Raw genomic sequence first — 13,485 nt, 5'->3', positions numbered from 1 at the left:
GCTGCCAAGCCAGTTAAGTTTTAACCCTATTCCTGTTCCAGTGTGAAAATTAATAATGACAGAACCTTCGTATGTTACCTAACAATGCTTCCCAGTTCATTAAGTACTAACAGACCGAGGAGACTTAAGTGAATTTGGATGACATCTTTTTTGTTAAGGGCACAAAAGGGGATATTGGGGGAAAATAATTAAGGTGTTGTGTGTTCCAAACTGAATGCACCAGACTGCAGGAGCTGTGGAACTCCAGATGGAAACAGTGACTTTGGCATGATAAAGGAATAGTGTCCTGGAAGGGGCTGAGCTGGAAGAGAGCACTGTGTAGTTACACCGAGGAAGGAGTAAGGGAGGAAGGCCCCTTTCTTCTCAGCCACGGGAAGTTCCTGATCATCCTACAAGGCCCACCAGTGCCTGTCTAACCCAGTTGTCAAAATCAGTCACCCTGTCCACTGTGCTCCATGCCCCTGGGATACCCCAGTCTGCCTGCCATGGGTGATAGCCATAGTGTTCTCTTGGGGTGTAGGTCTCAGCATACTGGGGGGGGGGCACGTCTTTGAATCCTGGATCTCTAGGGCATGGTACACAGTAAGCAAACAATTGTATAGTGAGAAACAGAAATCACAGAGCAGATGAGGTGGAGGGAGAGACAAGGAAGTTCAAGGTCATTCCTGACTGCACAGTGAGCTCAAAGCTTTCTGTAGGGAGTGCCTTGGTAAAATACAGCTGATGCTAACTAGCCTGCAGGGCTCAGAACACCCAAACCCTTAAACTAATTACATCCACTTTCCTCCATTTCTTGATTTTCAACTGCATCACTCAGGCCAGCCCCTGAGCAGGTGTGTTTCAGGGCAAACTGAACACCAGTCCTAAGAAATCCATCACCTGGTCCTTTTCTACTGATTGCTGTAGAGTCACACACTAACAGACATGAAAATGAAGGTTATAACATCTGTTCTCCACAGTACTGAGAGTGATTTTTAATATTGCAAGTGACCGGGGATCTTGAAAAAGGAGGAGGAAACGGGAGTTCCTTTTAAATCTCACTGTAGTTAGTTCATCCTGGGAAATATCCATTATCTCAGCAATGATGACATGGTTTGGAGGATGCAGTCAAAGCCCTGGTGACATGACATCTTTCCTTATCAAATATCTCTACCTGTTGATGGGGAACCTCCAAAGAATCTTGTCTCAAAGTGTAAAGCATACACTTAATGGTCAGAAAAAGTATTTTCATATCCAGATTCCCAAGAAAATAACAGAAAATGGAAGTCCACAGAAGAGTGTTAATAAAGAAGCCTCAGGGAGCGTCAGAGAAATGGATAAAAAGATAAAGGACTGGACTATAGAGAAAACCATGTTCTTACAGAGCAAGGTTCCTGTAGGAATGCCATTAACTTCTGTAAGGATATATCTGTTTTCTTAAATGGGGCCGACATTAAGCCACGATGGAAGAACTGGGCAGAGAGCAAAAGGGATAGTGAGGTCTTTAGAAACTGATTATTTCCCTGGCCTTACGGCACTTGTTTACAATTGTTGTAACAATGAGTTCTGGGTGTTCCATTCCCTGAGGACAGGAACAAAGGAACTGGATTAAATTTTGATGGGAAGAAATAAAGACAAGATGGTAAATTTATCCCTAGTTATGAAAACTTAGAGAAGATGAACATAGGAAGCACTCAGCTTCCATTTTTTCCCTTCTTCCTCAGTATGACCACACTGAACATAAACAAACCTTTCTTTGCTTTTCACTGAAACCTATTATCTAAGAGAAACTCTGTAAGGATCCTTCTAGAATGTAAGGAAGATGTCAGTCTGGTCTAGCTGTGTGTGGAAGAAGGGCAGGCTGCAGACTCTCGGGGTTTTGTACCTGGTCCTGGACACACCTCAGACGCTGTGCCCCTGGGATGCTATTTTACTTTGTACTAGAGACTATGTCTTTGTCATATCAAGTATTCAAAGCCAAACTCATGAAAATGACTCACCTGGTTTCCCCCACTCTTTGGGTTCACAAACACAAGCAAAGGCTTCATGAGAGGAGAAGATATGGGCTTGATTACAAATGGACGACCTCTGTTTTCCTGCTGGAAGAAGCAGGCAGCACTATTAGAATAAACACCCACCTGGGGCTTGGAAGGAATCACAAAGCAAGGGAAGAGAGAACCCTGTGCACCCCAGGGACCCTGAGTCTCATCTCACAGGGCTGGATCTTCATGGCATCACCTGGAAGAAAGCACCTCACACTAGCATCTACTCCAGAAAACTGAGCTATGCTTTGGATTTCATTCTGCATACTCTAAGAGTTGTGGAAGTGGCGGTTCTCCTCGTCATCATCTTTATCAGCACCATTTGGGGCAGGGAGACATTCCAGGCAGGGGCAGACAGTCTGACTCTGATAGGGCAGGTCAGATTTGACTAATTGATGGATAGACTGGTGGATGTGGAACATGAGGAATTCCAGTGTGAGTAGGGTGGGCTGAAAGACAAAAGGTGTGGGCCAGATCCCCAGGGCTAAGCAGGCTCTGCAGAGGAAGCTGTGTGTCTAAGGCATCTCTCTGAGAGACTTACCTCGTTGGTTCCTCTTTTACTGGCTTTCCTTTTAAAGCTTGTTCTCTTCTTCTTCCGACTGGAAGCTTTCAGGGAGTTCTGTGGGGAAAGAAGGGAGCAGCTAAACTCAGAGGCAGACAGCCCCGGCATGGCCATGCAGAACCGTGTAGAAGAGGACAGCAGCGCATGCTGTTGACGGCATGCTTCTCATGCTTTGACACTTCCAAGCCACTGCTCATGGGTAAGCCACAGACAGAAACCAGCGCTCCAGAGTGAGCAACTGACTCCCCGCCACAGGGGGGCAGGGAGTTAGAGCCGCGGGGGCTCTTATGGACTCACATAACAACACATGGTATACCTGCCAACCCTCCCAGTAAAAATGGAAGAATCCCAAATTCTCTGAGGGGCTCCAGTCTCCCGCCCAACCAGGTCCGTCTCCCGCCCAACCAAGTTCAAGTTCATCTCCTGGTATGGAGATCACCTATGTGGAAATGTAAAAAAGGAGGCCATTTTTTTATTTTTCTTCTCTTGCTTTTATTTTTCTTCTCTTGCTTTTATTTTTCTTCTCTTGCTTTTATTTTTCTTCTCTTTTTTTTGTTTCATTTTCCTTCTTTGTTTATGATCTGTTCATGAGCTGCTTTAGTAATAGTTATAAAATAACACTTGGTCCCAGTAGAACTTCACAATCCAACTATGTTAACAATACTGAGGCATAATATTTTAAATGCTGGGAAGATACCTTATTATGATATAATAGTGGAGTGATGGAGCATTACTCTTTCTTTCTCTGAAGATCCATTAATTTAAATGTTTTCTCTTCACTAAATAGCTTTGAACATTTTTATGGAAGTGACTCCAAATTACTGACATATAGTGACCCTTAATTTTACTTTTTCTTTCTAGAGATTTTATGACCCATAATCCATGATTACTTTGACTAACCATTTTCTCTTTATGTTTTCCAAAAAAAAAAAAAAAAACACTTGGAGGAAGAACTCTTACAGGACAATCACACTTACTGGTTGAAGACCACACAGAAATCAGATTTAATAGTGGACTCAATATTAATTAGACTGCATCTTTACAAAGGTAAGATAGTACTGACCATATAATAGATGTTTGACCAAGTGTTGAGAGCCTGAAATGCAGAATTCTTAACTTAGAAGTTGATATTTGAATACACACTTATATTATTTGAGCAGTTAACAGTTTTCAATCTAGTTTGAAGAAATTTAAATATCTAACCACAAACATTTTCTTCTTAGAGCATTCAAAACTAAACATTAGTCTAGAACACACAAAGTAATGCATCAAATTCAACAATGAGCTAGTATTTATTTCACCTTTGCTTAGGTAAAGAAGAAAGGAAGGAAGAAGGAAGGATGGAAGGAAGAAGAAAAGCAAGCAAATTGATGTGTGGCCCATGTTCACCAAAGCTGGGGAAATTTTTGAAGAACCACGATGCAGCCCCAGGTTTTCTTCTTTAACCAAAGGGAAATGTCTTCAGGACATGGGACTCTCCAGGAAAGAGACTTGTGAAAGTGGGTGCTCCTGACTACAGTGCTTTCCTCATTATTCATTGTTGATCACGCTTCCCCTGAAAACAGATCTCTGGCTTCCAAATCCCTAGGTTAAAGGGAATTTTTTTATCATGTTCTTGTCTCTTTTTCATTTTTTAAAGGCTGATATCATATCTCCATCAATTTCAGTCTATGTAGAGGAACCCTGGAAAAACTGAGGCTGCAGAAGAAGCTTCTATTGGGCACCATCAAATGATGTTCCAAGCACTCCTCAACCAGCATGACACACTAGCCTTACAGACAGCTTTTAAAAAATGTTCAGCTCTAGACTCTGTACAACTCTACTAATCTGTCTGAAGTGGAGCCAAAGCAAAGATTAAAAACTTCCTGAGTGATCCTATCATATATGATGCTGACAATGTGGATTTATAACTGAAAAGTGGCATTAAAGAAACCCCAGTAAAGTAGATCACCAGAAGGACCACGAGCCTGATGGGTTTGCTACAAATCCATCACAGCTCCCAATAATGAGACAAATGCACTTTACTGAGCCAGGGAATGTTTAAAACAACAGGGTCTTAGCTTTAGCGTAAAGTAATAATATTTACCTCACAGGACAGTTGTAGTTTAAACCAGAAAAGTTGTATGTGAAGCATTAGTTTTGTATCCATGCCGTGATCTGTGTCTGCTCACATCTCTTAACCCAGCACAAATCCTTAGTGCACAGCCACACCCCAATCACAGTCATATAACCAGCACTATTTACTAAGCCTCTTCTGGTTTCTACAACCGTGCCTAGGATATGCTAGCTTGTCTCCCCACTGCTTTGGTGTTTTAGCTCATTTCCTGCCTAGACCAAATAAATGCAAATATCACTTGCTGGCAGGAACACACTAGGGGCCTTCATTCTTGACAGAGCTCAACAATTAAATTCCAAAATGTAGTTCTACTGCATCAAGCGGAGGTCTTACACAACTCTCTTAAGCTTAACATTACATTTATAGCATTTTGGGTGATTCTGGTGGTCAAGCACATTTGGCAAACATGGAATTAGAAATGAGGGAAGAAATCCGAAAATGGAGCAGGCAAGCAACTCAACTCGAGTAAGAAGCAGTCAGACAAAGCAGTCCTTCAACACAGATGTAGCAAGTGCCTCTGAGCCTCACCGAGGAGTTCTTTACAAAAGAAGTACAGTGATAGACTTACAGCACCTGGGAGTGTCTGTGTGAGATCTACAGAAGTCTATAGCATCAAGAATGGTCAAACGGTAATAACAAGCACTCTAGAACTTCCCAGCACACCTCACTATTCCCACGGTTCCCTTCTGTTTGAGTACAAATGTCCAACATTACTTCTTCACTTTCAAGGCAGCGGCAGCATCTTGAGAGGAATGGATGGTTAGGAAGGCAGATTTGGAATGTACCCGCAGCCATGACAAGCTAAGATACCTATCCGCACTAACTAACAGCAAAGCTTGCCCTGCCTGGGTTAGTATTGGGGAATTCAACAAAGTAGCCTGTGTTGTGAGAATATAGAGGCAATGTCCAAAACTTATTGTAAAGTAAATATGATGAAAGCGTCAAGAAACCTTTTACACTTTACACAAAGCCTGCCTTTCTAACCAGGGCAGCTAACTCAGTGGCATAAATGATTCTCTTACAAGACCAACACTACTCAGACTGGTTTCTGTGGCCTGTTAATCTCAACAGCAGTTGCCTTTGGGCATTTTATGCCTATCCTTCTGTGAGAGACATCAGAAAAGATAAAGGCCCTTTGTCTTCTTGAACCAGGTATCAGGATGATCTCTCCTGCCACGGAAGTGATCCTATCTACCAAACCTTTATCAGAATTGTGACTCCTTCCTGAGCAGTTAAGAAGTCCTTATGGATGAATCATTTAACTGTAAGTGAAACTTTATCTCTTATTACCCTTGAGGGACTTTTTCTAGGTTATGGGAACATAAATAATCGGTTATATTAAAGGACCTCTCTCCTACAAACACGGGACCACATTTTGACAGATCATAGAGGAAGAAGCCAGAGCTTTGTTTATGTAAGGGATGCTCACTCCCTGCTCCAGGTGCCCCCATGGGAATAAAGGTGATTCTGAGGACAGTGAATAACAAAGCAAACTTGTCCCCAAAGTTGAGGAGCAGGCCACAGGAGCTCCAAGTAACATCAAATCCCGAGTGCTGGCTCATCTTCATAACTCACCCAAGGAAATAGTTTAAGCAAGTCTGGGGGGCAGGGAATTGTGTTAATCACTGAATAAAATCTTTTATTCCACTTCACTGTACTCCAGCAATGAAAGATCATCCAGTCATAATGAGACAATGAAGAAAGAAAGCTAGCAAGAAAAAGAGACCTCATCTGAGAGTAGGAAGGGTTGAACACAGCACTGTTTGCAAACAGGACATTAGAAACAATATAAACATATATCAGTAGGGGTATGCACCAACTGTAGAATGTCTACTTAAAGGGAACAGCTTTAAATGGTTTAGGACTACATGTACTACAAGGGTCATCTACCCAAGATTCATTTTTTTAAACTAAGCAAGCTCTGAAGAATTATCGGTAGCCAGCATTACTCATTAACAATCCTCAACCCAGAACACTACTGTATCTATTCTAACGGTGCGTTTCTATGCATGTAATACGGATATGTGATAGAAAAGCCAGGAGAGGTGTATAAAGTTTTATGTTAGTGAAAGGAGACTTTTTATCTGAAGTTTCGTTTGTACAGGGATAATGTGTGCATATAACTCATCATGCACTAAAAATTCAACTAAAAAAGATTAAGTGCCATCCTCCCTTCAAAGACTATAGTGTCCCAACTCGATCCTATGCGTCTGTGTTCCCTAGGAGAGACATAAATGTATCTGAGGCATTATTTGTAGATTGTGGGAGAGGAAGGCCGGTTTGCAGGAGGAGCAGGACATTGCTCGGGCACAATGGTGGACAGATTCTTGATACATGTGAACTTTATTCTGAAGCAGTGGGCTTCCTTCAGGGGAACAAAGTGATAAAGTAGGATCAGTGTTCTAGAAGGGAAACCCAGTCAAAGTGCAGGGAAGCATCAGAAAAAAGAACCCTGCCAAGTAGGAATAGTGCTGTTAGCCCAGTTCCATTGCTACAGACGGAAAGACATTGAATTCCATAGCTATAAAATTAGGGGTAGACAACTTGAGTTTGTGATCAGATTATGACTGACAGACCCAAAGAGTATAGAGTGCAGCTCATTAGAGGCAAAGTGATAACAACATGAAGACAAAAAATGTCAGAAAATCTCTTAGAGACATTGAGAAGAAGCTTAAAAGAAGGAAGATGGGGTAAAGTAGAATAGGATGGCTGTCCAACTTTGGGAATCTCTATTATCTGTCTGTCTATCTATCATCAATCTGTCTGTCTACTTCATCTGTGTATGTATGTGTATATTTGTGTGTGTGTATGTGTGTGTGTGTGTGTATGTATGTGCATGTGTGTGTGAATGTGTATGTGTGTATGTGTGTCCACACATCTGTATTCACATTCTAATGTCCCTCTAATATTCCTTCAAAATATAAAAGGTCAAGTAGATATTCTCAGTTAAGTAAGCATTTAATTTGCCATGTACTAGAATGCTATTATTTTCAGTATGATGTCTAAAGAAGACTAAGATGAGATCTAGCTCCACAAACATTATACTTCCTAGGGAAACACAAATATAGCTAAAACATCATTGTGGACTCTAGAATAGGAATTCAAGCCATGTAATCACCCTTAACAAAGAGTGGCCTCCCGCTATTTTAGATGTTTCTTCCTACACGTCTCAGCGGAGACCTAGTGTGATCCAATTCAGCTCACAGGCCCAGATATATAATTTTGTACCCGGTGTGCTATTGTCCTGCCTGCTCCTTGTTCTCTAGTCTACTGCTGTAAATCCCACCCACATTTTAAACAGAAGGATAATCCCTACAAAGATAATCCCTACATCCTCAGGAAAGCCCCCGAGGCTAATAAGAAGATACTGGCTTAAACAGGAAAGCTATTTAAAAGCACAGAATGGGATTAGCTACCAAGATAGCAGATTCGATTCACCTTAAGAAAACACTGTGGCTCTCTAAGTAGGCCTGTGTGTAATGGAGATCATGACTCACAGTCTGCCCTTTAGATGGGTGGAACTCTTAACCAAACTACGATGCTTGCTAACCTTGTTACTCCTCTCAGGCTTGGAAGAGAAGAGAGCATGTAAGAATCTGCTATGCCCTCACAGGGACTCACTGAAACTCAAGAGACCTGCCTTCATAGAGCATGGTTACACATGGATGAGGAGGACACACCCTTACTCTGAAACTGGGATGGGAGCCTGGTTCCTCGAGAGAGCCCAGTGAGATCAAGTGATGGGTGGGCCAATGAGATGAGCTTGGTAGCTAAGCACCAGGCCACAGGGATGAATGTGTGGGGTTTATAGGAGCCTAAAGACTGTTGAGAGAGAAAAGCAAAATCACAGCAGTTAATTTTTCTCTGCACTGGGCCAGCAGCACCAGGATCCTGCAGTTACCTGAGGTTTCTTCACCTTAATGATCCAGGTGGGTGGGACAATTACAGCAGCATGAGCCCCCAGGGAGCAGGGTTCCTCAATGTGATGCAGCATGAAGCAGGTCACCTTATTGTGAAACTGAAGAGAAAAACAGGCTAATAAGCAATTCTGAGTAAGAGGTAATCCACAGCTAGAAGGGATAGATGCACACACAAATACACACATGCTCTCTCTCACACACACACACACACACACACACACACACACACACACACACACACAAATTACACGTTAAAAATCACATGCATCTCATCAGCATTTAACCATCTAACCACAAGCTTAGAGACCAAACCAATTCATTGCAGTACAGATGTAACAGTTGTAAATAAAAACCTAGCACGATGAAGCCTGCTAAGACATTCTAACTGTTTAATGGACGATCTATATAAAGACACTAAGTTTTGAAGGGCTCTGCTAACCTTAACTGCACACATCTTTTTATATTATATAATTTAGAGAAGGAAATGAAGACATTGGGAAGGCTGTACCCACATTCCGACTGCTTGTTTCTATCATAGCTGTAAAGCCCCCCAAGTAATCTTTCAAGCACAGGGTGCCAGAAAGGAAGAGGTGATCTCGTCTATAAAGCTATTATCTGCAGTGGTAGCAAAACACAACACGATTGCTTCTACTGGCCTTATCTAGAGGCCTTAAAAATACAGTGGCCCTATTACACTCGGCAGGCCTGAGGAGCTTGTTCTTAGCAGGAAGTAAGGAAACATGAGCTAATAACAGTCACCACAACACCCCAGTGTGGGGGGCTTAACTCACCACTCTGTTGTGAGCCTGGCACTGTGACCTCATTCTAATCATATTTTCAATTACCTTCTGACTATGAGGTGATAGTCACATGTGGGAATATTTCATTTCTAATGAATATAAAAATCATCTTATGCAATAATTAAAGATCTTAAGTTCTCATCACAGTGACTTTTTATTTAAATTAATTGGAACCTCTATTATACTTATTGTATGAACACACAACTCTCATTTCAACTGAGCTGAAGCTATTTAAGAGTGAAAGAAACCACTGATAACAACAATGTGGGGAAACAGACATCAATTAGGACTATCTGAGGAAAACTGGCAAACACAGCTACCCTAATTTTGTTTTCACTTCTGCATATCATCAAGATCTCCTGTGATCCAATAGTTAATTAATATCAACCATGGATAAAATACTGATTAAATAATTAATAATTCTCCATGCCACCCATTATTTGGGATCCACAAACAGACTTAACCAAGGGAATACCATTCCAGAAAAATTTCATTTGAACACCTCCTTTAAAACTGATTGTTTTTTAAGCAATTCAAGTTAAACATCAATGCATGCCTATCACATTTCTACAGTGGTAGAAGTCTTATACATTGAGTAATTCTTTCAACTTATACTTGAGTGATCTCAAAGCTAGAGACTCACAGGTATACTTAGGTTTGTATAGCCTTTAAATGTTGGAGCTGAGACATATACACAGGAAACCCAGCTCTCTAGCCCAAGGTTTTCTTCCTATATCATAGAGGATTGGCTATTTGTTTCTTTACGTGACACCAAAATTCCTGGGAGGAATTACTTGTACTATTAAAATATATCAATACTGTAATTTCTGTGAATATATTCTGCATATAAGACCTTGCAAAAACGATTTCCACACTTTCTGAGTAATAAAAATTTGTGAAATTGGCCAAAGCTCTGCTACACTCGGTAAGTGGAAAGTAAGTCGATATAATGGATCTGTTAGATGACAGATTAACAAAGAGAATTCGAGTGTTGACTGTAAAGTAGGATTAAGGCTTCAAATTAATGGACATTGAACAAGACATCTCACTCCAGGGTCACAGGAGCAGCAGTCTATTTGAACAGACTTGCTGTGATGCTAACCCAGCAGCAGGCTCTTACCAGCTCAGGAAAGCAAGCAGCATGGGAAGCCTTAGGGACACCTTAATCCCAGAGGGAGATCCTGCCCCTATGATGTAGAGTTTCACTATAAGTACAATAGCCTTGTACTTATGAACATGTTTTTAAACAGAAGCACAAAGGTTTACATGTGTGATAACTGGGATGAAATGGAAATGCCAAGAAAACAAAACATGGTATGATGGTGGTACAGCCAACACTGAACCTTCCAGACCAATAAGTGGGTCTATACATAATAACCAGAGGCTCTTGACAAATGAAGGCCCCGGGGAAATTATGCTAGTGAGACTATTAGGTTGAATCTTATAGACTTGCTATAATGCAAACAGTTTAACCCTCCAAAAGTGTCAACTGCAATTGTTTCAAACTGCTACTGTTCCAGTGCCTTTGCTAGTATTGAATCTGCTGTGTGTAGACCTGTGAACCTCGAATCTAGCAAACACAACATAGACTTTCTTTTCAGGTCTCCTTTGCAATAAACGGGTGGTGTATTTTTATCTACACAATCACTCAAAAGAGGAGATAGAAAGCTGACGTGCGAGTACATGTCGTTATAATCCAAGCTTCCAGTTGGCTGAACAGAAGGGTTACAAATACAAGGAAGGCATATTCTCCACGGCAATTTTTCACTACTTTCTACCTTGAAAATATTGTTCAAGATACTTTTTCTAACTTGAAAAATAAAGAGTAGATAGATTGAGAGTCTGGGGGAGGGTGGTGACAAGAAAACTTTCTATAAAGGCCCAGGTGTGTTGCAAATACTCAACTCATCACTGAGGTACGAACGGAGCTACAGATAACCCATGAACAACTGTGTCTGGCTATGTTACAATGAACTTCTATATAAAAATAAGTAGCAGGCAGATTTGGCCCTGAATGCCATAGTTTGCCAACTGTGTTAGAGTGAACTAAAAAGCTGCCATAGAGGAAAGCAAATGAGAAAGTGCTGTTTTAGATGGCAGTGCTTTTAAGAGTCGATGAGAATGAGAGGGGAGACAAAAGAAAAGAGGAGTAGATGAGGAGTCAGTGTGGGGTCTTAATGCATATACACGGTCAAATATAAGGAAGGGCTACATCTCAGTGGGCACAGCATAAAAGACACTCACTCTTCACAGCCCCTTAACAAAGCCACATCAAGACCAGGAGAGCCAGGGTGCCTGGTCCGCTGTGTTGCAGAGTTCACCCAAGGCTCCCTGTGCTGTAGTTTGGTTTGATGAGGAACCCTTGGCAGTCTAATGGGCAGGGAAGAAGTGAGTGATCCAGGAGGAAGGATTTCTAGACTCCAGTCCCAGGGTAAGAATTAGGGAGTGTTTCCAGTTTTTCATCCTGGGTTTCAAGTTAAATTTTTCTCTCTGTTTTTCCCTACTTATCTTTTGCTTTTGCTCTGTAATTTCACTATCTTTCTTCTTCTAAGGATTCTAGATGAGAAAAAGTGAATGTTCGGTTAGTGTAATCTTCCACATGTAGACAGGAGCCCAAGCATTTGGAATGGCCAGTGACAGGCACACGTGAGCCTGCATTGCTTATTTCATCCCACACTTACCGCCTGCTTGCACCAAGAGCAGCTGATGGCCACGATCTCTTTACTGTGGAAGGAGAACTTTTGCTGGAAGCCCTAAGACAGTAGGACAAGAGACAGAGAGTTTAAAACCTCCTTCATTACAGCTCATATTTGCCCTCCTGAGGTTCACTGAAGTGAAAGAGGCCAGAATTGTCATCCATTGCTATAGTAACCATTACTGCAAGTGCTACATAGCACTACCCTCTCCACCTTCTGCCATGAAATCATTTTCTATTTCTGAGCCATCTGGAGCATGAAACAAAGGAGGCAATGGTGTCTCCCACACCACAAGTTTCTCTAAGCTAGCCACACTAAAATGAGCCATTTTCCTTTTTAAAAAATGTGTCTCATATATGTGTGTATACACATATAGTATGCGTAAACACACATATACCATAAACTGTATATATTGTAAACTACACTACATATTTTAACTAAAATAAAAACCATTGCTTCACTTAATCACATAGTATTGAGGCTCTGTTCAACTTCAGTATCTGAGAAACCAAGAAGAGAAATTAAATACCAAGTGCAGTACCTAGATGCCAGGGACTGGGAGAAACCTAAGCTTAGAGTGATCAATTCAAACGCTTTCACCCTCCCCTCAGGATGTCTGTTCTCAAAACAAGATGCTTTTCAGTTTCATTCATAATCATCAAGCAGTAACAAAGTCAATGCAATTGCCAAAGAGTCTCCTTACAGTAACAAGCAAACTGTCTCCCATCAAGAAAGGTGATCCCCAGAGGAAGTGCACAGCAATGCTCGAAGAATCTTCCCCCAAACTCAGCCACTTGACTCTTCCTACAGAGAAGCTACAGTTTCCTTGTCAAATCTAAAAGATTCCATCTTACAGCAGACTTTCTGGTCTCTGGCTCTTATGCTCTTTCTGCCCCCTCTTCCAGGATGTCCCCTGAGCCATTAGTGTATCGGGATGGCATGTTGGAGATGTTTCATTTGGGGCTGGGCACCCAACGGCGAATTGCTCTCTGCATTCTGACTAGTCTTGGCTTTCTGTAGTGGTCTTCATCTGTTGTGAAAGGAGGTATCTTTGATGGAGATGCAAGCCACACCTAACTGTGTATATGAGGATAAATATCCAGACTGCAGCTAGGAATTGCCATGGGTTAGCAGAGTGGTAGTAGTAAGCTCTCCTAAGAGATCTCTGACCTCACTAGCCTCAGGTAATTGGTTAGGTTTCCAGTACCAGGCATGGTTTCCCTTCTGTTCAATTGGCCTTAAGTCCAATTTAGACAGCCATTGGTTACCAGCAAGATAGACATACCACTATTGCACCTTTACGGATGTCTTGCTGGGCTGCCCATTGTTCTGGTTTGCAGGTGTCACAGCTGAGTAGGACTAGTTAATGT

The 13,485-nt window shown here is 41.7% G+C and overlaps 1 protein-coding gene across 4 annotated transcripts in view; it reads right to left on the bottom strand.

Annotated features, from left to right (window-relative positions):
- The window catches only part of Dgki (diacylglycerol kinase iota), a 434,118-nt gene that overhangs the window by 204,949 nt on the left and 215,684 nt on the right, over positions 1-13,485 (bottom strand). For all 4 annotated transcript variants that reach the window (XM_035451050.1, XM_035451051.1, XM_035451052.1 and 1 more), the window contains 4 exons: positions 12,101-12,172; positions 8,601-8,717; positions 2,563-2,640; positions 1,980-2,075 (listed from right to left, as the gene is read on the bottom strand). In XM_035451050.1, the coding sequence (XP_035306941.1) occupies positions 1,980-2,075; positions 2,563-2,640; positions 8,601-8,717; positions 12,101-12,172 (363 nt within the window). The remainder of the gene's footprint in view (positions 1-1,979; positions 2,076-2,562; positions 2,641-8,600; positions 8,718-12,100; positions 12,173-13,485) is intronic.

Source organism: Cricetulus griseus, assembly GCF_003668045.3.
Source record: "Cricetulus griseus strain 17A/GY chromosome 1 unlocalized genomic scaffold, alternate assembly CriGri-PICRH-1.0 chr1_0, whole genome shotgun sequence".
Lineage (NCBI taxonomy): Eukaryota > Metazoa > Chordata > Mammalia > Rodentia > Cricetidae > Cricetulus > Cricetulus griseus.
This window is presented reverse-complemented; position numbering and strand designations above follow the sequence as displayed.